The sequence below is a fragment of the Triticum dicoccoides genome, chromosome 6A (genome assembly GCF_002162155.2).
Source record: "Triticum dicoccoides isolate Atlit2015 ecotype Zavitan chromosome 6A, WEW_v2.0, whole genome shotgun sequence".
Classification (NCBI taxonomy): Eukaryota; Viridiplantae; Streptophyta; class Magnoliopsida; order Poales; family Poaceae; genus Triticum; species Triticum dicoccoides.
This window is the reverse complement of record NC_041390.1, coordinates 514,154,223-514,176,676: the sequence shown is the minus strand read 5'-3', so window position 1 is coordinate 514,176,676 and position 22,454 is coordinate 514,154,223. Positions and strand designations below refer to the sequence as shown.

Genomic DNA, 22,454 nt, shown 5'->3' with positions numbered 1-22,454 from the left:
CATATATTGTGCTTCAAAGTAGCACAATGTTCTTCATATAGAGAGTCTCATATGTTGTCACTTTCATATACTAGTGGGAATTTTACATTATAGAACTTGGCTTGTATATTCCAATGATGGGCTTCCTCAAATTGCCCTAGGTCTTCGTGAGCAAGCGAGTTGGATGCACACCCACTAGTTTCTTTTGTTGAGCTTTCATACATTTATAGCTCTAGTGCATCCGTTGCATGGCAATCCCTACTCACTCACATTGATATCTATTGATGGGCATCTCCATAGCCCGTTGATACGCCTAGTTGATGTGAGACTATCTTATCCATTTTTGTCTTCTTCACAACCACCATTCTATTCCACCTATAGTGCTATATCCATGGCTCACACTCATGTATTGCGTGAAGATTGAAAAAGTTTGAGAACATCAAAAGTATGAAACAATTGCTTGGCTTGTCATCGGGGTTGTGCATGATTTAAATATTTTATGTGGTGAAGATGGAGCATAGCCAGACTATATGATTTTGTAGGGATAGCTCTCTTTGGCCATGTTATTTTGAGAAGACATGATTGCTTAGTCAGTATGCTTGAAGTATTATTATTTTTATGTCAATATTAAACTTTTGTCTTGAATCTTATGGATCTGAATATTCATATCACAAGTAAGAAGAATTGCATTGAAATTATGTCAACTAGCATTCCACATCAAAAATTATCTTTTTTATCATTTACCTACTCGAGGGCGAGCAGGAATTAAGCTTGGGGATGCTTGATACATCTTCAACGTATCTATAAATTTTGATTGCTCCATGCTATATTATCTACTGTTTTGGGCAATATTGGGCTTTATTATCCACTTTTATATTATTTTTGGGACTAACATATTAACCGGAGGCCCAGCCCAGATTTGTTATTTTATGCCTATTTCAGTGTTTTGAAGAAAAGGAATATGAGACGGAGTCGAAACAGAATGAAATCAACTGGAGAAGTTATTTTTGGAAGGAAACACACCTGATGGACTTGGACCCCACGTTAGAAGATACAGGAGCTGCCCACGAGGGTGGGGGCGCACCCACCCTCCTAGGGCACGCCCCCTGCCTCGTGGGGCCCCCGTGGCTCCCCTGACATGCTTCTTCTGCCTATATAACTCCATATACCCTAAAACTTCCAGAACGCAAGATAGACCGAGAGTTCCGCCGCCAGAAGCCTCCGTAGCCACCAAAAGTCAATCGGGACCCTGTTCCGGCACCCCGCCGGAGGGGGGAACCCTCACCGGTGGCCATCTTCATCATCCCAGCGCTCTCCATGACGAGGAGGGAGTAGTTCTCCCTCGGGGCTGAGGGTATGTACCAGTAGCTATGTGTTTGATCTCTCTCTCTCGTGTTCTTGATTTGGCACGATCTTGATGTATCGCGAGCTTTGCTATTATAGTTGGATCTTATGTTTCTCCTCCCCCTCTTCTCTCTTGTAATGAATTGAGTTTCCCCTTTTGAAGTAATCTTATCGGATTGAGTCTTTAAAGAGTTGAGAACACTTGATGTATGTCTTGCCGTGGATATCTGTGGTGACAATGGGATACCACGTGCCACTTGATGTATGTTTTGGTGACCAACTTGCGGGTTTCGTGACATTGGGAACCTATGCATAGGGGTTGGCACACGTTTTCGTCGTGATTCTCCGATAGAAACTTTGGGGCACTCTTTGAGGATCTATGTGTTGGTTGAATAGATGAATCTGAGGTTGTGTGATGCTTATCGTATAATCATGCCCACGGATACTTGAGGTGACATTGGAGTATCTAGGTGACATTAGGGTTTTGGTTGATTTGTGTCTTAATGTGTTATTCTAGTATGAACTCTAGGGCTGTTTGTGACACTTGTAGGAATAGCCCAACGGGTTGATTGGAAAGAATAACTTTGATGTGGTTTTGTACCCTACCATAGTCTCTTCGTTCGTTCTCCGCTATTAGTGACTTTGGAGTGACTCTTTGTTGCATGTTGAGGGATAGTTATGTGATCCAATTATGTTATTATTGTTGAGAGGACTTACACTAGTGAAAGTATGAACCCTAGGCCTTGTTTCCACACATTGCAATACCGTTTACGCTCACTTTTATCACTTGCTACCTTGCTGTTTTTATTATTTCAGATTACAAAAACTATTATCTACTATCCATATACCACTTGTATCACCATCTCTTCGCCGAACTAGTGCACCGATACAAATTACCATTGTATTGGGTGTGTTGGGGACACAAGAGACTCTTTGTTATTTGGTTGCAGGGTTGCTTGAGAGAGACCATCTTCATCCTACGCCTCCTACGAATTGATAAACCTTAGGTCATCCACTTGAGGGAAATTTGCTACTGTCCTACAAACCTCTGCACTTGGAGGCCCAACAACGTCTACAAGAAGAAGGTTGTGTAGTAGACATCAGTCGGCATGAGAAATCTTCAAGATCTCTTAAAGGGAAATCACATCCTTGGACTAACAAATGTCTCTTTTGAGAAAGATCGTGTGTGTAGTGCATGCATAGCCGGGAAGCAACATCAATCAAAGCACCAACCCAAAAATATTGTGTCTACTTCAAGGCCTTTGGAGCTCCTTCACGTGGATCTTTTTGGGCCTCCTTCATGGGATAGTCTTGGTGGGAAAAAGTATGGACTTGTCATTGTGGATGATTACTCAAGATACACATGGGTGTTTTTCCTCAAGTTCAAAGACGAGACGAAGATCACCTTCATTGATTTTGCCAAGCAAGCACAATGGAAGTTTGACAAAGAAATCATGGCAATAAGAAGTGATAATGGTTCCGAGTTCAAGAATTACACCTTGGAAGGATTTCTTAGTGATGATTAAACATCAATATTCCGCACCATACACCCCTCAACAAAATGGTGTTGCGGAAAGGAAGAATCGTACACTTGTGGAGATGGCAAGGTCCATGTTGGATGAACACAAGTCTCCACACAGTTTTTGGGCCGAGGCTGTCAACACCGCATGTCATGCATCAAATCGACTCTTCCTCTGCAAAATATTGGAAAAGACTCCATATGAGCTTCTAACCGGGAACAAGCCAAATGTCAAGTACTTTCGTGTATTTGGGTGCAAATGTTTCATCCTCAACAGAAAGGAACGGTTAGGAAAATTTCAATCCAAAACAACCGAGGGTATATTTGTTGGCTATGGATCAAACTCTCACGCCTATAGAGTCTACAACAAATCCAATGGATGTGTTGTAGAAACTTGTGACGTGGTGTTTGATGAGTTTAATGGCTCCCATGGGGAGCAAGTTGATCTAAGTGATGTAGGTGAAGAAGATTCGTCTCAAGATATTTTGACCATGGGTGTTGGTGCACTTCTTCCAATGGAACAAGAACCTCATGATGATGGAGAAGAAGATGAAAGCCTCACACATCATCAAACAACTTCAACACCCATACCACCACAAGTCCCTATTACTCAACCAATACCCATAGTTCAAGTACAAGATGATGATCAAGTTCCTTTTTATGTTAATCATCAAGAACAAGATCATCCTCAAGGGCAAGAACAAGAAAGTGCAATCATTGACAATGAACCTCAACAAATTCAAGAAGAAGAAGAAGATTTTCCACCACACATTAATGATCCATATGTATAGGACGTGGATGATGGACATGAAGTTGAACCTCGCGAAACCTTAACCTCCATCATGCCTCGAGTGGCCGGTCGTGTTGATGTTGATAAGATCCTCACCGGCATATTGGAAGGTAGAGTCACTCGTAAACAACTGACAAACTTTTGTGCTCACTTCTCTTTTGTGTCTAGTGTTGAGCCTCTCAAGGTACAAGATGCGTTGATAGACTACGATTGGCTCATTGCTATGCAAGAAGAGTTGAATAGTTTTGAGTGCAATCAAGTGTGGTCATTAGTCAAGAGGCCAACTATGGAACACAACGTCATTGGTACAAAGTGGATTTTCAAGAACAAGCAAGATGAGAATGGTGTAATCATCCGCAACAAGGCAAGGTTAGTGGCACAAGGGTACTCACAAGTTGAAGGTTTGGACTTTGGTGAGACCTTTGCCCCCGTTGCCCATCTTGAATCCATTCGCATCTTACTTGCTTATGCTGCTTTCAATGGCTTTACATTACATCAAATGGATGTGAAGAGTGCTTTCCTTAACGGCCCTCTACAAGAAGAAGTATATGTATCACAACCACCTGGGTTCGTTGAACCCGATCACAAAGACTATGTGTATAAACTTCATAAGGCTTTGTATGGCCTCAAACAAGCACCTCGTGCTTGGTATGATCATCTTAAGAAGTTTTTACTCGATGATGGCTTTGTGAGAGGGGTGATCGATCCCACTCTTTTTACTAAGAGGGACAAAGGTGATTTGATCTTATGCCAAATCTATGTAGATAATATCATTTTTGGTTCTCCTAACATTCATTTATGCAAGAAGTTTGCAGCATCAATGACCAAGAATTTTGAAATGTCACTCAATGCGGATTTGAAGTTCTTCCTCGGATTTCAAATTCAACAATTTCAAGAAGGAATTTTCTTGTCTCAAGCAAAATACCTCAAGGATATCCTAGCAAAATTTGGCATGACTGATGCTAGCCCATGTAAGACACCCATGCCAACCAAAATTGTACTCATTGAAGACTCAAACGGTATCCCTTTCGACCCATCTAAATACCGCTCTATGATTGGTTCATTGCTTTATCTTTGTGCATCTAGACCAGACAGCATGTTTAGTGTATGCATGTGTGCTAGATTTCAAGCTTCCCCTAGGGAAAGCCATCATAAGGTGGTTAAGCATATTCTTAGATACCTTGTTCACACCCCAAAGTTGGGTCTATGGTACCCCAAGGATGCTAAGTTTGATCTCATTGGGTACACGGATGCGGATTGGGCTGGAGACAAAGTGGATCGTAAATCCACCTCTGGTGCATGTCAATTTCTTGGACGCTCCTTGGTAAGTTGGTCCTCGAAGAAGCAAAACTGTGTTGCTCTCTCCACCGCTGAAGCTGAATATATTGCAACCGCCAGTTGTGCAACTCAGTTACTATGGATGAGGCAAACCTTGAAGGATTACGGTATCATCTATAGACATGTGCCTCTTCTATGTGATAATGGAAGTGCCATTAATATTGCTGAGAACCCCAAAGATCATACCCGCACCAAGCACATTGACATTAGGTACCACTTCTTGAGAGATCATGTGGAGAAGGGTGATATTGGCATTGCTCATGTTGGCACAGATATGCAACTTGCAGATATTTTCACCAAGCCATTGGATGAAGCAAGGTTTTGTCAACTTAGGCGTGAACTTGGTATCTTGGAGCTTGACAATATTATGTGAAATCTAGTACTCATTCATGCATTTTCATAATGTCATGTCTAGATGTAGGCATGTATTTAGGGGGATACATTCAACCCATGAGTTATCTCACCCTATATGATGCACAAATAAACTAAACACTCTCAAAGTTACTATGTTCTCACTTTGTGACCTAGTACTTTAAATGATGGAGTTGTGATGTTGGGCTCAAGGTTAAAATCTTCGCAGTACCAAGTCACACACACTCAAACATGGTGGACTCGTCCACCACCCTCTCTTAGAGAGGCTGGACTTATTCTTCATTTCTACATTTCTTTTTCTGTGTGTTCGTCCGGTGTTTTTCTCTCTATTTGCGGGTTCTCGTTGTTGCTCTTGTGTTTTGCTCCTAGCTCAGGTTCTACTCAAGCCTCTCTCATCTCGAAACCATCTAATATTTATCTAGTGCACAAGCTTCAAATCATCCCCACATAAATGTTGATGTGGTGTGTGGTGTCTTGGGAGCTTTCGGACCCCCTCCCCCTAGTTCTCAGGAGTTCAGAGAGACTGTAATCTCTCTGGATATCCCGGAACTTCCGAGGTGTGGCCCGGAACTTCCGGCCTTTCCCGGAACTTCCGGGCGTCGCGGGGTAGTGGGCACATATTATGGGCAGGGGATATCAAAGGGGCTATTTCCCTTCTTCTCTGTTCCACTGCTCTCTCCCCCTGCGGCGCCCCTCACCCATCGGTGACTTCCGGGTGAGCTGTCGGCCCCCGGAACCTCTGGCCCCTTCTTCCCTTTCATCGTACTTGGAGGGGATCTGTCCTCTCCACTATCTCCATGGAGGAAGGTAACCTAAGCTTCTCTCTGCTCTCTCTAAATTCCTAGGGATTGTAGGCTACGCTTATGGTTCTAGGATAAACACAAACCTCACACTCTCAAGCCCTGCATCCACTTTAGATCTGCAGTGCTCCATGACTTATTTTTCTCAAATTGGTCGATCCATGTCAGTCCCCTGCCAAGATTCGGAAGGAACCCTGCGACCATGCCATGTCAGTCCCTTGCCAAGATTCGGAAGGAACCCTGCGACCATGCTGGTGCCCGGAACTTCCAGGCAGGCCGGACCTTCCGGCCTCGCTAGGGTTTCCATGTTCGGGCTGGGCCGGTACTTCCATTGGCCAGAACTTCCGGGCTCCCCGGAACTTCCGACCTCCGGAACTTCCGTCCACCCCGGAACTTCCGGCCTAAGCAGAGTTCTATCAAAATTTCGACCAGTGAGATTCTTTGATTTTCTTTTTTTAGGCTTCTGTACTTATTCTATCCCCATGCTATTCTCTATCTCTGTTAGCTGGAGGGTCCGGTTCGCGTGCTCACTCATCCAAGGTGTATGAACGGAAACCAAAGCTAGGATCAAGAAGACAACAACTGTTGTTTTAGGGCGTGAGAACATGTTTGACTGCCATCCTGAGGAAGATGCTGAGGCTGAAGACAGTGCATCTCCTCCTGCTGCTCCCGCCCACTCCAAGAAGCGAAAGACCACGTCCAAGAAGGCAAAAGCACAAAATGTACAACCTCCTCCTCCTGAGCTAGTCACCATGAAGGAAATGCCCGCACCGGAGTGGATTGCTCTGCGCCGTGTCAATCCCTATCGTCACGATCGTGATCATGTGGCTGATTCCAAGTTTTGGACACTTTTCCAGCAACGCAACTATGAAGAGATTTTTTCTCAGTTCGTCAACAAGTGTGTCACTCAGAAGAGCATCAACATTGCTCACTTTGACAAGACTCCAACAAACTCTGCTTACTTTGAGGGGATACAGAACATGTGTGTGAAGCTCAACCTCCTTCCACTCATGCGCTTTCAACATGATGTGTCTCCGCCTCTTGTGGTTCAATTCTATGCCACTATGCATTTTGGGACAGATATGCAGCGCACTCTTACTTGGATAAGTGGTAATGAGAAGTTCTCTGCTCCGTTCTCCGTGCTGGCCGGTCTTTTGGGCTATGAGTATACTGACATTACTGCTGACCGTGGCTACAAGATTCATGACAAAGGGATCTTCCAAGCTCTTCACTTGGCTGATTTGTATCCTCCGTCCGGAAAGGTTGGATCTGTTGGTGATCTTCTGCCTTTCTATGACATCATGCACTGTATCTTTCGAGAGACCCTTGCGGTCAAGGTGGGTGACAATAACAAGATTCGTGGCCACCTCATCAACCTTCTTCACTACACTTGTCATAACTCCGAGCAGGGCCCCATTGATGTGATGGACTTTATGTGGCATGAGATGTACAGTGTGGTAGTAAACCGCAAGGTTCCTATCTATGCTCCGTACATTACTGCTTTGATTGCTGAGATTGCTCCTGATGCACTTGCGGGTCAGCGTCTGACTGGCCACTCCAGTGTTAACTTGCTTGTTAAGAAGGGCAAGGCAACTGCTCATGAGGGTGAAGATGAGGAGGAAGAGGAGCTACATGCTGGAAATCCACACCACTTTGAGCTTCGTCCCCGCTCACATACTTTTCATCGTGGGGAGCCCAGTGACTCCGGGTCCAAGAAGAGCAACAAAATTTGGCGTCTTCTCAAGAACATGTTTTGTCTTCAACAAGATATGCATAAGAAGCAGTGGGAGGAGCACAAGTCTAGGAAGGAGAGCATGAAGGCTCTTAAGGATGGTATGTGTGCATCTGGTATGGACATTGCTCACGGCTCCGAGTCTCATGTGACTCGTTTTGAGAAATACCAGTCCCAGTTTGCTCGGTTTGATGTTGAAGCCGGTGATGAAGCCTCTTCTCACCGCCCTCCTGACCCAGAATCTTCTGGAGAATCGTCTGGTGACTCGTCTGCGTCCCTCTCCTAGGGGCTGTTTGCGGATTCCTCCATCTTTCCTTTTTGCCATCTAGGTGACAATAGGGGGAGATGTTGTGATGCTTGATAGGGCTTATCGTTTATCCTTGAACCTTTATTTTTATTTGGATCCTTGAACCTTTGCTTTTATTTGCCTCCATTTGGATCTGAGCTTGCTATTTGAACCTATTTATGTTCTGTTAATTAATCTATCTGTGTGTGAGAAACTTATGGCAAGGAGGTTACATGGCATATTCTATTTGCTCATATTGTAAGAGATATCTATCAGGCTATGATTATATTTATATCTGTACCCTCACTATGAAGAACAAAGGTTAGTAAAGTGTGCTATGTCTATATATCATTCTTGTGTGGGTATGCACAGTGATAGGGGAGAATCCTCTAACCATGTCATTTCATTTCAAATGCAATCTTAAAATAAGGCATGGGTTGTGGGGGAGTACCTTCCTGTCATTAAAGTTGCTTAATTCTGTATATACTTTATGAGTTTACCCTCTCAAGCATTGTTGTCATCTATGTAAAAAATGGGGAGATTGAAAGTGCAATATTGCACTAAAGTGTTTTTGACATTACAACTTCATTTGTGTTTCTGACCGCATGCTCTAAGTGTTAACAGCCCTGAATAAGCTAAAAGTGAAGCATGGATGGTTATTTCCTCTCTTATTAGAACAAGGAAAAGTGGCGCGCTCAAGAAAATAAGAGTACCTTAATGTTTCCTTATCTCTTGAGTTCTTAGGGCAGCCGCACTATTAAGAGGGGGTGCATCATAAAAACATCCGGGGAATCAACTTACCTTCTCACATTGATCTGAAAATCCTAGTGCCAAGTCTCTGTTCAGGCTGGAACTTCCGGGGACGGCCAGAACTTCTGGGGATCGGAATGTCCGGGCGGGGTCCGGGAAGCTTCCAGGGAACCCAGAGAAACTGCACTTTTCGTGCGATCTCTCTGTTTAGCCCGAAACCTCGCCGGAACCTGGACGGAACTTCCGTCACCCGGAACTTCCGGGGCGGCCGGAAGTTCCGGGCACCAGAACTTCTGTCTCCTGTGTCAGCAGCTTCCGGGGTACTACTGAGTGGTGCAAACCTTCTATGTAGCCTGGAACTTGGCCGGAACTTCCGTCTGTAGTCAGAACTTCTGGGCTGCGCAGAAATCTGCCTCCAACGGCCAGATTTCATCCCTACCTATAAATAGTCTTCTTCTTCCTCATGAAGGGGTTGACGACTCCATTTATCTCACCTCCATTTTCAGACCTCGATTCCTTGGAGATCTCCCTCCTTAGCCAACCAAAGCTCTTGGTCTTTTGAGAAGCAAAGGAGAAGTGCTCGATCTACACATTCACCAAAGTGAAAGTTGATTCCCCCTTGTTTTTGTGGTGCGTCTTGTTACTCTTGGAGGTTGGAGACTCCTAGGCGGTAGGAGTGCTCCGGCTAGAAATCGACCATTGTGATTTCCCCCAGAAAGTTTGTGAGGGTTTGGAGACCACCCCAAGGTCTACCACTAGTGGTTGAGAAATGCCTTCGTGGTGTTGTCTCAAGGAGAGAATAGGGTGAGCCTTCGTGGCATTGGTGTGCCTTCGTGGTAACATCCACCTCTCTAAATGGTGATGTAGCTTCCCTCCAAGGAAGTGAACATCGGCATACATCCTCGTCTCTCGGAGTTGCGGTTATTCCTAACCCTAACTCTCTACTTGTGGTTACTTGTCTCTTAGCACTTACTTATATATCATCTTGTGCTTGCTTACTCATATATATATATTTGTGTCACTTGTTTATCTTGCTTAGCTCATTAGTATCATACTTGCAATTGTTAGGCTCACTTTCATTTTCCGCATTATTGCCTAAAATTGCTTAGTAACAATTAAAATTTGTAATTGTACCTATTCACCCCCCCTCTAGGTCCATCTCGATCCTTTCATGTACCCTCCTTTGTACTCGTCCTAACTCTTCTAACAATGAAAAGGTACACAAGCTTTGAATTCACGAGAAAGCTACTACTACATACAAAGATACACTACTCTGTCATCGTCATCCTCCTCCAAGTCCGAATCCAGGTTGTCAAGGGGGGTCGAAGCGACCAACGACGCCCGTGCATTGTTGTTGCTCCTCCTCGTTGCTAGTTCCAGAGTCGAAGCACTCGCGGGTGCGCTCCTCTCGCGGTGGCACGCCTCAACTTCGAGCTCGGAGAGGCGCAACGCGACCCAACTGGATCCTCGACTCCTCGGGCTCGAGCTGGACCATGATGGGGAACGCAAGGGCCAGCGAGGGGGGGTGGGGTGGCTTCATTGACAAGCACGATGGCGCCCAAGGCGCTAGATTGACGCCGCCTGATGCCACTGGAGCCTTCGGTGCCATGGGAAGCGGCATGTTCCCATGACTGTCGTCACGGGAGCCACCACCATCATGCATGCCATGGAAGGAGGATCCGTCGACTTTCATGGCTAATGCGCCGCAAGGAGAGTTCGCACCACCAGTGCGCCGCGAGGAGTGTGACAACATTGTCACGAAGATGGCTAGTGGAGGAGGAAGCGGGGAAGAGGAAGCGGTGACTAGGGTTTTAATGATAGGGACGCCTCGCTGGCGAGCTTTTTACAGCCACGAACGATTAGGAGATGATGCAACATGGCAGCCACTTGGGAAAACCGCCATGAGAATCTAAAGGAGCGGCCGCGTCTTTAATATGATGGGTGATTATCTTTAATACGGCAGGTGGTTAGCGATCACATCCAAAGTTTTAAATAGCGCGCTAAGCCTCTTAGTAGCGGACCTCTTCTAAATGCTATAGCGTGCTACTTAAAATATTTACTCATGTGCTTGGACAAAAGACTCTTAGCGCATGACCTCTTTTAAACGCTATAGCTAGCAGAGCTATATTTTAAACCATGGTCACATCCCTCCACACCTGTACTTGCGAAGAAAGCTTCAAAACCTGGTTGTGGCACGAGGAAAGTTGAAACTTCCCTCCGGCACTGGCAGTTATGGCAATCACGACTTATATGTAAAGATTTGATGAAAACTTGTGTTCTATTGATTCTGGGCAAAGCCCTATTTATACAAGGATTTGGGGCGCCTCCGGAGAGGCGCCCGTGGTGCAAGAAGATGCCTGTACGGACGTTTGCGTCCGTACGGTGCTTTGGACACACGTGACGACCCTTAGTGCTAATGACGTCGCTTTATTCTTAACACTCCCCCTTGTACAAAGCTGCTTCTTCTATGTCTTGTATCCTTGTATAACTTTGAAAATATTGCTCTTAATCACAAGCGTATATGATCTTGAATAACTCCTCCAAAAACCCTGTGGGAAAAATATGAGGAGAATAGAACTTGATATGTTGTTAAAACTCCATTAAAACCCAGTAGGAAAAATAAGGAGAAAATGTTACAACATATGTTATCGTCTCTTTGATAACTTATATGAGAAAACCTTGAGGATAAAACTCATTGGTAAGTTTAGAGGACAATTAATATGTCTTGTATACACTCATTAAAAAAACCGTTGGGGAAAAATAGGATGTATGACATATATTCTTATGTTGATATTACCTCATTAAAAACCTTGATGAGAACCATGAGAGTAAACTCATAAAGGGAAAAGAGTGCAATATAATGTTTGAACAGGTTATGATTCAGAGAGGCTCTCCCCTTGATCTTTGCAAATCTTGAAGTCGTCGCATACCAATCCCATGAACATATTTTTCAAATGTTGAAGCTGGGAGCGACTTTGTGAATAGATCAGCTAGATTATCGCATGATTTGACTTGCAAAATGTTTATCTTCCCTTTCTTTTGTAATTGATGGGGAAAAATAATTTAGGAGAAATATGCTTAGTGATATTGCTCTTTATGTAACCTGTTTGCATTTGAGCAACACAAGCTGCATTATCTTCGTAGATAATGGTTGGAGATTCGATAGAACCTTTACCACGTGATTTTTGTATGTGGTTTATCATTCTGCGAAGCCATACATATTCATGTGTTGCCTTAAATAAAGAGATTATTTCAGAATGATTGGTGGATGTAGCCACTAGAGTCTGTTTGGAAGATTTCCATGATATGGTTGTCCCACCATGTAGGAACACAAAACCGGTTTGTGATCTGGCATTGTGGGGGTCAGATAAGTAGCCAGCATCAGCATACCCAATCATATCAATGTCCAAATTTCTCTGAAATTGAAAGAATAGGCCAAGATCCTTTGTGCCTTGGAGATATCGAAAGATATTCTTAACTCCTGTCCAATGGCGTTTAGTAGGAGATGCGCTATGTCTAGCTAGTAAATTCACTGCAAATGCAATATCAGGCCTGGTGCAATTTGCAAGATACATGAGTGCTCCAATGGCACTGAGATATGGAACTTCAGGTCCTAATATCTCTTCTCCATTATCCATTGGTCTAAATTGATCTTTCTTTCGAACTACCATAGGAGTTTTGGATGGATAGGATTTGTCCATATTGAATTTCTCCAATATTTTCTGGATATATACGGTTTGATGAACCAAAATACCCGAGGGAAGGTGCTCAAGTTGTAATCCTAAGCAATATTTGGTTTTACCCAAATCCTTCATCTCAAATTCCGTCTTTAGGTGATTGCGTGCTTCATCAATATCTTGTATGGTTCCGATGATGTTCAGATCATCAACATACACAGAAATAATGCAAAATCCAGTTGTGGACTTTTTTATGAAAACACATGGGCAATCATCATTATTGGAGTATCCTTTTTTCAAAAGGAACTCACTAAGTCGGTTGTACCACATGCGACCCGACTGTTTTAAGCCGTATAAAGACTTATTTAGTTTTACACAATATGCGTTGCGTTTTGCGTTTGGATTCGGGATTGGGACTCCATCAGGAACCTTCATGTATATGTCCGAATCAAGTGAACCGTAAAGGTAAGCGGTCACTACGTCCATCAACTGCATAGATAGACAATTTTGCACTGCCAAAGATATAAGATATCGGAAAGTGGTTGCACTCATTACTGGAGAATATGTTTCAGTGAAATCAATGTCGGGTTTCTGCGTGAAACCTTGTGCTACGAGCCTTGCTTTATATCTCACCACCTCGTTGTTCTCGTTTCTTTTACGAACAAAAACCCATTTGAATCCCACGGGGAAAACTCTGGGAGGTGTAGGTATTGCTTCAGTGAATACCTTTCGTTTATTGAGCGAGGCTAATTCTGCTTGGATTGCATCCTTCCATTTAGGCCAGTCGGAGCGTTTCTTGCACTCTGACATGGTCTTTGGATCATGATCAGTGAGAAGGGTATCTGCAATCTTTTCAGCAAAATATATGTCGACAGTCGTAGTCTTACGGTCAAATGATTCTCCAGAATCAACGTAGTTGATAGAAATTTCCTGCACCCTTAGTGACTCTTCGTGATTTCCCAATACGATTGAGTCTGGGTGTTCCGATGTCCCAGTTAGTTTGTGCACAACTAAGCTGGGTTCTGGAGGTTGTTCTTCCACTGGGTGTATATTAGCCATTTGATGATTATCAACACTAGGTTGGTTTATATTTACTGGTTCAGAGAGTTTCTTTCTCTGTTTCCTTTGTTGCTTGTGAGGAGCTGAATCCTGTTCTGTGGCCGTACTTCTCCCCCTCTTCCTTTGAACAGGGGGTTGAGTAGTTTTGGTTGGTACCTCCACTCTTTCGAGCGCATTTTTAGCAGGATTGTAGGATTTGGTAACACCTTTATAGTCAGTAAATGAATCTGGCAGGTTATTTGCAATGTATTGCAAATTAATTATTTTTCGAACTTGAAGTTCAGTTTCTTGAGTACGTGGATCGGAGGAGGAAATGCCTTGGGCATTCCAATCGATTTCCGGGCATTCTTTTTGGTACTTGATGTCTCCCCCTAATGCCGGGAAATGGTCCTCATTGAAGATGCAGTCAGCGTGACGGGTTGTGAACAGATCCCCCGTGAGGGGTTCAAGGTACTTGATTATCGACGGTGATTTGTACCCCACATAGATCCCCAATTTTCTGTGTGGGCCCATGGATGTACGCTGCGGTGGTGAGATTGGCACATATGTGGCGCATCCGAATTTACGTAGATGGGAAATATTTGGTAGGTTTCCACGTACTAATTGCAGAGGGGAAGTGCTGTGATATGCAGTTGGTCGCAATTGGATTAAGTCAGCAGCGTGTAAAACTGCGTGACCCCAACAAGAAGTTGGTAAATTGCAATTCATTAGTAAGGGTCGTGCAATGAGCTTAATTCTCTTAATTAGAGATTCGGCCAATCCATTTTGAGTGTGGACATATGGGACCGAGTGCTGAACTTCAATGCCTAATGCCATGCAATAATCATTGAAAGCATGTGAAGAGAATTTAGCAGCGTTGTCCATTCGAATTGATTTAATTCGATTCTCAGGATAATGAGCTTGCAATTTGATAACTTGTCTCATTATTTTGGCAAATGCATGGTTTCGTGTAGATAGTAAACACACATGAGACCATCGTGTAGATGCATCTATTAGAACCATGAAATACCTAAAAGGTCTAGACAATGGTTGGATCGGACCACAAATATCACCTTGAATTCATTCAAGGAATTGTAGTGGTTCTGCTTGAATTTTAAGATATGAGGGTCTTAAAATGAGTTTCCCAGTAGCACATGCAGTGCACATAAAATCTGAAGATTGTGGGAATTTGGCTTCATTTAAGTCATGACCATTGGAATTGCGGATAATTTTCCTCATCATCCCTATACCAGGATGACCAAGGCGATCATGCCAAGTTTGGAATGCATTTACATTCTGAAAAATTACCTTATACGCAACGTGCTCTACGGGTTTTATGTACGTGTAGTACAATCCTGATGATAAAGAGGGAATTTTCTCAAATATATGTTTGCCATATCCGTTGTCTTTGGTAAAGAGGAGATATTCCTCTTTGTTATCTTCATAAGTTTCAATGTGGAAACCATTTTTGCGGATATCTCTATAACCTATGAGGGTACGAGTTGAATCGGGATACAATAAAGCATCCTCAATTACAATTTGTGTACCCATAGGGAGGGTAAATATGGCACGTCCTTTGCCAACAATTACCGCATCGCGTCCAGCGATTGTTAAAATATCTCCATTCAATTTTGTAAGAGTTTGGAAATACTTTATTTCCCTAAGTATAGAGTTTGTGGTGCCACTGTCCACAAGGCACATTTCCTCCTCCATTGGATTGACTCCCGTAGAAATCTATATATTAAAATGTGGAATTTTCAGTTTAATGAAAACACTTTATTGGATATATAGAATACATACAAATTTTATTGATATCAAAGTGCTGATACAATATATATTGTGTTTTTACAATATAGAATGATGACAATAACAATAATAATATGTTTTTATTACAACAATCTGATGGATGTAAACAAATAAAATATCTAAATGGAGTCAATTGACTAATCAAAGTCCCCGAACATGTCGGCGGCGTATTCGGTCATCATATTCTCCGTGTCCATGGAGTCCTGTGATATATGGAATTCCTTGTTGTTACTTGGTGCTCCTCGAACATCTTGCGAACAACCAGCTTCCTTGTTGTTATCAGGTTGAAGATTGAAGTGAGCTTCATATCTTGCTCCTTGGGCAGGTCTGTTACGTCCCATGGATTGCAGGTAGAGGTTTACCAGATGTCTTGGGGTGTGGCATTTTTTGGTGACATGCTTGTAGCATCCACATTTCTGGCAAAGTTTAGTTTTATCAAACTTATTCTTTGTTATGCCCTTCCCCTTGTCTGAATTTTGTGACTTGTTCTTCTTGTTGTAGTTGCTCTTACCCTTGAAGTTCTTGTTTTGGCCTTTGAAAGAACCATTGAACTTGGTATTTTTCTGAAAATTTGCATGTACTTCAGGCAGAGGAGCGGCCCCAATTGGGCGTTGATTACTATTCTTTAGCAGAAGTTCATCGTGTTTCTTAGCCTGGAGGAGCACATGTATAAGTTCAGAGTAAACTGTATAATTGCGGGCACGATATTGTTGCTGTAGGATCCTGTCAGCTGGGAGCATAGTGGATAGAGTCTTTTCTATCTTATCTGCTTTTGTAGGCTCCTTCTCGCAAAACCGCAACTTTGAGAAAATTTTATGAACCTCATGATTATAAGCTCCGATCGATTTGAAATCTTGGAGTCTTAAATGGGTCTACTCATGACTAGCTTCAGGAAGTATAACTGCCTTTTGCTGTTCATATCTAGTCTTAAGTGATTGCCACATATTGCTTGGAGATTCCTCCATCAAATATTCAGATTTCAGATCTGGATGGATATGGTGCGTTATTATGTATAAAGCAGCATATTGTTGTTGTTCGTTTAATTGTGCAATTCCCTCTTGGGGAGGGTCTGCAGGAGGTATGAGTGCAACTGCAATTCCCTCTTGGGGAGGGTCTGCAGGAGGTATGAGTGCAGCTGCAATTCCACGGGATGAAAGACTGATTTTAACATCCATAGCCCATGTAGGATAGTTGTGTCCGTCGAGCGCAAGCTCTTCAAATTCTTTGACGGTCATTTTGTCCTACAAGATTGAGAACCAGATAATCGATCAATTTACTTGTATGTAAATTAAAATCATCACGGTCATGTTGTAATAAATTTTGCAATTGTTGTGAATTCAAGTAAAGACTTGAACTTTGTTTAAATTCTATTCGAATTAAGTCTATTTTTGTGCTACATAGGCATTTTTGGACTTAATTGATGTCGAATTAATATTTGAGTTGCAAGAATAAATGATTTTCAATTGCAAAATAATATTATTGTACCATTTGTACATGTTATAGGGATTGCAAATTGCAAACACATTGAACATATAATGATTTATAGAAATAATATGGTCTAAACATCAATACACAATTTAATTGAGTACAATATATAATCACATCGAGATACAAGGTCTAAAACATGACAAGTACTTAATTACAGCACTAGTAGTTGAACCTATCTGCGAATTCCCAAATTTACGGGGCTAAAACATGACAAGCACTAAATTAGTACTAGTAGTTGGACTAATGCACGAAATCCCGATAATATAAGGATTTTTCTGCAATCTAGCCTATAACCCGTTGGGTTTTTTTTCTGGTCGTTGCAACATGGGCCACAGCCCACGAGGCCTTTCGGCCCAGGCCCATGGCGGCCCCGCTGATGGAGACATCAAGCGGATAAGGGGGGACGGGAGGTGGGGCGGTTGGGGTCAATACCCCCCATTCCACCGCCACCTCCACGGGATCCCGCCGGCCGCCGCCGATGGCGCCCAGCGCCGGTGATCTTCGGGAGGAGGGCGGCCCCCCCGCAGCGTAGCCGGGGAGGTGGAGGCCTGCAGGGGCCCAGGAGCCGGAGCGGAGGCCGGGGCGGTGCTGCTCCAGCGCCGCCGCGAAACGGCGAAGGATCCGGCGAGCCGCCGGTGGGGGCGTTCGCGGGCTTGCCGGGGGCGGAGGCGGCGGAGATGCTGGGGCCTTGGAAGACGACGCCGCTTCCTCGATCTTCACGCCGGTGGCAGTGTTGAGGTCGGGGATGGTGGCTCCGGGTTTGTCGGTCTCCGCCCGCGTGGTTGGCTCCGGCTTCACAACGGAGTTGAGCCACTGCTCCTCCTCTTCGTTCGGTGTCACCTCCCACTCCATCATGGTGGGCACAGGGCCATAGCCTGGAGGGGCGAAGTGCTCCTCGTCTTCGTCGGCGGGCGTCGGCGTTGGGAGGTCCGGGTAGGCGAGCGACTCATCGATGACCTCCGGTTCCGGTGGTGGAGTGGCCGGCGGTGAAGGGCACGGCCCGTACCCGTGCACGGGGCAGAAATCGCGGGCAGGGCAAGGGCCGTATCCGTGCACCGGACAGAAGGCCACGCCTGCGTCCATGCCATTGCCGAAGAAGACCCCCGGCGGTGGCGGGGCCTGGGCGGCATCGAAGAACTCCTCCTCGCCCAGGTACGGGGCTGCAGCCTCGGCGGGAGCCCAGTCCATTGGTGGAGCGACGAAGGCCGGCATCGGGGGTGCCTGGTAGGCGTGGTGGACGGCGGCAGATGAGTTGCTTGGTCCTGCCTGTTCTGCAGCGGCAGGGCCAGGGTGCTCCTGACGACCACGGCGACCGTTGCCTGGGCCCCAATGGCGAGGAGCACCAGCACTGTGGCGTCTGGCAGATCGACGGATCTCCCGTCCAATGAATCGAACAAGGGCAGAGGTGATTCTATGCAGGTTCATCCCTGCCATCTTACCTTCTCATCTCTTCTTGTTCATGCTCTGTTGGTCGAGGCTAGCGTGGCTGATAACGTGTAAAGATTTGATGAAAACTTGTGTTCTATTGATTCTGGGCAAAGCCCTAGATTTGGGGCGCCTCCGGAGAGGCGTCCGTTTACAACAGGCGCCCGTGGCGCAAGAAGACGCCGTACGGCGCTTTGAACACACATGACGACCCTTGCTAATGATGTCGCTTTATTCTTAAAATTGTATATCATAATTTTTGACCGATATGGCAACTTTGCGTGCCATTTTAAAAGACTGCTTCTATAAAGAAATACGTATAAGATTGTTTATAGAGAGAGCATATGGCAATTTTAGACAATATTATACTTCTTTACAGAGGGAGTATATGGCAATTTTAAACGATTTATTCTGTAGCCGAGACAAATTATCAGGAGAAAAGCCAAATGTCACTGAAAATTAGATAGAAGCACGACATCATAAGGTAGTAAAATTTCACACGCAGACACAAACTGAGTACCCACCAAATTCACACTTAAATTCCTGCAAAACAGAGAGATCCATAGGTAGCTCTCAGGGACGACATGATGAACGGTACTCAACAAGGATACATGTGGTTTAATATAAATCCAAGCTCCAGAAACATCAACCAACCATCCACTATCCTTAACCAGGAGTTATCACTAATAGCACTAAAGTTCAACAACCATTAAGTAACTTCGCCCCTGGCCATGACTGTCTTAGTGACCATACTTCTGGAACTCCCACTCGCTGTTGTCTGCAATGCAAAATGGAACGTCAGGATAGTGAACAGGAGTAGCAAGCAACAGTGATGCTGGGGGAAATCAACGGGGCTACAAACCTAGAGGGCACACTTGACGGGTCTTGAGCCAACGGCTGATGCAGTGGAAGTGGAATGCATGGTTGCAAACTCCTGAGAAAATACAAACAGGCCATAACTTAACTCAGTTAATTGCAAACCCTTAACCACATAGTCAGATGCAATCCTCTGCAACATGTAATGTAAAAAAACAATGCAATGTCCGGTATCACTAGAAAATAACAATGAACAACTATGATAATCTTCCAGGAGAGAATTCACTACCATTGATAATTGCGCATAATGTCTGTCTAAATGATCAAGAAGCTGATGCAGTCAAAATACCGACTTTGGAATCATAGAACAGAAACAAACAGTCCACATGTAAGATCAAGAAACTATTTATCAACCAATGATCTCATCATATGCTACTCTTGAAAAAACAGCTTCTGATCTAAATACAGATCCCTACTACACAATGCAGTCCTAAACATGATGGCACAAGAAATCACTTTTGATCAATTTCCAGTAACACCTGATTCATGTATTGACATTGTTTACTCTCTGGGAATTGGTAGGTATTTCGAAAAAAAAACTCAACTGGCAATTAAAATTTAAAAATATGGAGAATCCAAATTGTAACCTATATTTTATTTACGTTAAAACCAAATGCCATGTTATTACTTGAAGGCGTAACCATAGTTAAAAAAGGTGTGCCTAGGCACGCGATAGCAAAAAGCCCAAATCTTAATGTGCAGATAATTGCAATTAAGTGTGTGTTTTGGTCAGAAAAGCACAAGTCAGTGGCAAAACGTACAGTTAATGTCTGGCGCTTTTTTTCTTTTACTTTGGGAATAACTAGAAGTGAACAATTATAAATGATTAATTACAAAGGGAAGTCATTCGCCAATCTGTCAAGTGCACAGTAGTAACTTCCTTTTGCAATCAACAGATGCTATACCTGAATACAAGAGATGCCTTGCACTATACGCCAGAAGATCATAGAAACTATTGCGCCTTATATTTGCAAAAGGAGGGAGAACTAAGTGCAGTTAAGAACATAGATTAAACCAAATATTCTGTGACTTCCCTAAATTGATTTTAGCCTAGAAATAAGTTTAGAACGAATGAATGACAATCATTGTCCACCTTCAAGTAAACTCAAGGATAGCAGAATGCAGAATAAGATGGTAGGTTCCTTCCTAAATAACATTGCACTGTCAGTCTTGAATTGAAGACAAAGAGTAATAAATGGATGCAAGTTTACTACGAGGTTGGTCACTAGACCACATAAGCCAGGATAGTACCCCATACCCCAATACCACAATTCAAAGAGTAAAACAATATTACAGAAGTCGATAAGCACTAGGCTGCTGAGCATGGTGTTACGACTGAGCAACAAATCCTCAACAGCACATTCTAATTGTTTTTATAAAACAGTGGAGAATAACAAGTTGATAAATAAGCATCAGCTGTAACTTCAGCTCAGCCAGATAAGGGGAGCCATCGTTGCATGTACATAACACATACCCAGCTTCATGCGGCAGTGCCGAATAAGTAAATCCCCTTGCACGGAAACCATGGAAACCCAAGGACTCCCAATGCCATATAGGTTGTAGTATAACTTAACAAGGCTCACATCAGACAAGCAATATTGAGCAAATAATTAGTAGCACAGCAACACGAACCAACCAAAATAAATATTACATTGTAACAGAGCAGAGCAACAACAAAAAATTATCGTCAGGCATCAGCAAATAGCATACAAAATTCTCCAATAGTTCAATCGATGAAACCCCTAATAAAGCCACGACAGACTAAGAAACTTGTTAAGACTTCTAAAAACACACCAATATTCACAGCATGTCCAATACCAGATTGAGCAGCTATTAATACTCAAATAACCCTTACATTAACAATGACAACTACGGTTGCAAGACTATACAATAGTAGGGGAATTGCAACATTTTACGGCAGGAAACAGGGGAAGCAAGGAAAGAAGATCTGTATCATACCCCAAGCGACGGTGCACTCCTCGCTGGTGGCGCTGGCCTGGTTCGCCTGGCACTCGATGCCTGCATACACACACAAACGTCACGGGTCAGATTTCACACCGAAAACCCTAGAATCGTGGAAACAAAATCGATGCGAAGCGGCGAACGCGACGCGTGCTCACAGAGGTCCATGATGTGGTTACGGCAGATGGCGCAGTTGTCGACCACAATATCTGCGCGCAAAACACGGAAGAACGAGATCAGAATCGCATCGGGTCAGGCGAAAATCAAGCGAACGAAAGAGCAGAACGCGATCGATCGAGCGAGAATAGGTTACCCCAGGCCCAGAGCGAGCGAGCGAGCGACAATAGCTTACCCCAGGCCCAGAGCGCGACGGCGTTCCACTTTTTGATCTCGAAGCGCTTGCCCTTCTTGCAGCCGGCGCCGCCGCAGGAGGAGGAGGGGGCGGCGGGGGGCACGGCCACGGCGACGTCGCCCTGGTCCATCAAGAGCGAACCTGGGGACGAGCGAGCGAGCGAACCCTAGGCGAGCGGAGGGCAGGAGGAGGCACAGCGAGACGGGAGACCGGAACAGAGCTTTCGCGTTTGGTGAAGGGGACGGGGCCAATAAAAGGGGGCACGCGAGAGGCAGGCCTGGGCGTGCGTGGGCTGCCTAGGTTTGCACGATCGACCGCATCTTAGTCGGACTCTTGCTTTTCACGGATTATTATGGGCTGATTTTGTTTTAATTTTTTCCGATGGGCCTATAATTGTACTTTCCCGTCTCCTTTCGACACAAAATTTGATACTCTGAATCAGGCTTTCTCCACGCTTTATTATAAATAAAAGAGTTAACATCACTATTAGTGTCAGGAAAAAAAAAGCAATCATCACAACCATACAACAAATTTAAGTGCCGCACCAAAAATAAAAAATTTGGCTGATGAGGCATCAGCAAAAAGTAAAAAAAGCCCCACAAAATAGGGGGGACCACCAAGTGGTCGGTAGCTCAGGAGATCTACGGGGAAGAAGACGACGAGCCGTCGCAGTCAAAGCGTCCAAAATGTGTCCAAGCCAGTCGTGATCCACTGCCTAGAAAACGGGTGCAAGTGCTGCAGAATACAAGGAATTTGAAGAACAAGTCAGAGGCCCACCTAAGAAAGGCTCGTTCAATAATCATCTTGTTACATGTCCATTATAGGGTCCAAACTAGAGGGGCAAACACAAGCCAGAAGAAGCGTCTCCTCCTCCCGATCTAGTTGGCATGGGTATGTAGGAACCCGACCAGGTCTAGGGC

The 22,454-nt window shown here is 44.2% G+C and overlaps 1 protein-coding gene across 1 annotated transcript; it reads right to left on the bottom strand.

Moving 5' to 3' along the window:
* Window positions 1-18,810: 18,810 nt before the first annotated feature.
* On the bottom strand, window positions 18,811-21,773 carry LOC119317601 (E3 ubiquitin-protein ligase RBX1-like). Its single transcript, XM_037592085.1, has 5 exons — window positions 21,535-21,773; window positions 21,341-21,391; window positions 21,180-21,239; window positions 19,207-19,278; window positions 18,811-19,122 (listed from the first exon to the last, which is right to left on the bottom strand). The coding sequence occupies exons 1-5, from the start codon at window positions 21,662-21,664 to the stop codon at window positions 19,085-19,087; spliced, it is 351 nt and encodes a 116-aa protein (XP_037447982.1). The 5' UTR covers window positions 21,665-21,773; the 3' UTR covers window positions 18,811-19,084.
* Between the last annotated feature and the right edge of the window lie 681 nt (window positions 21,774-22,454).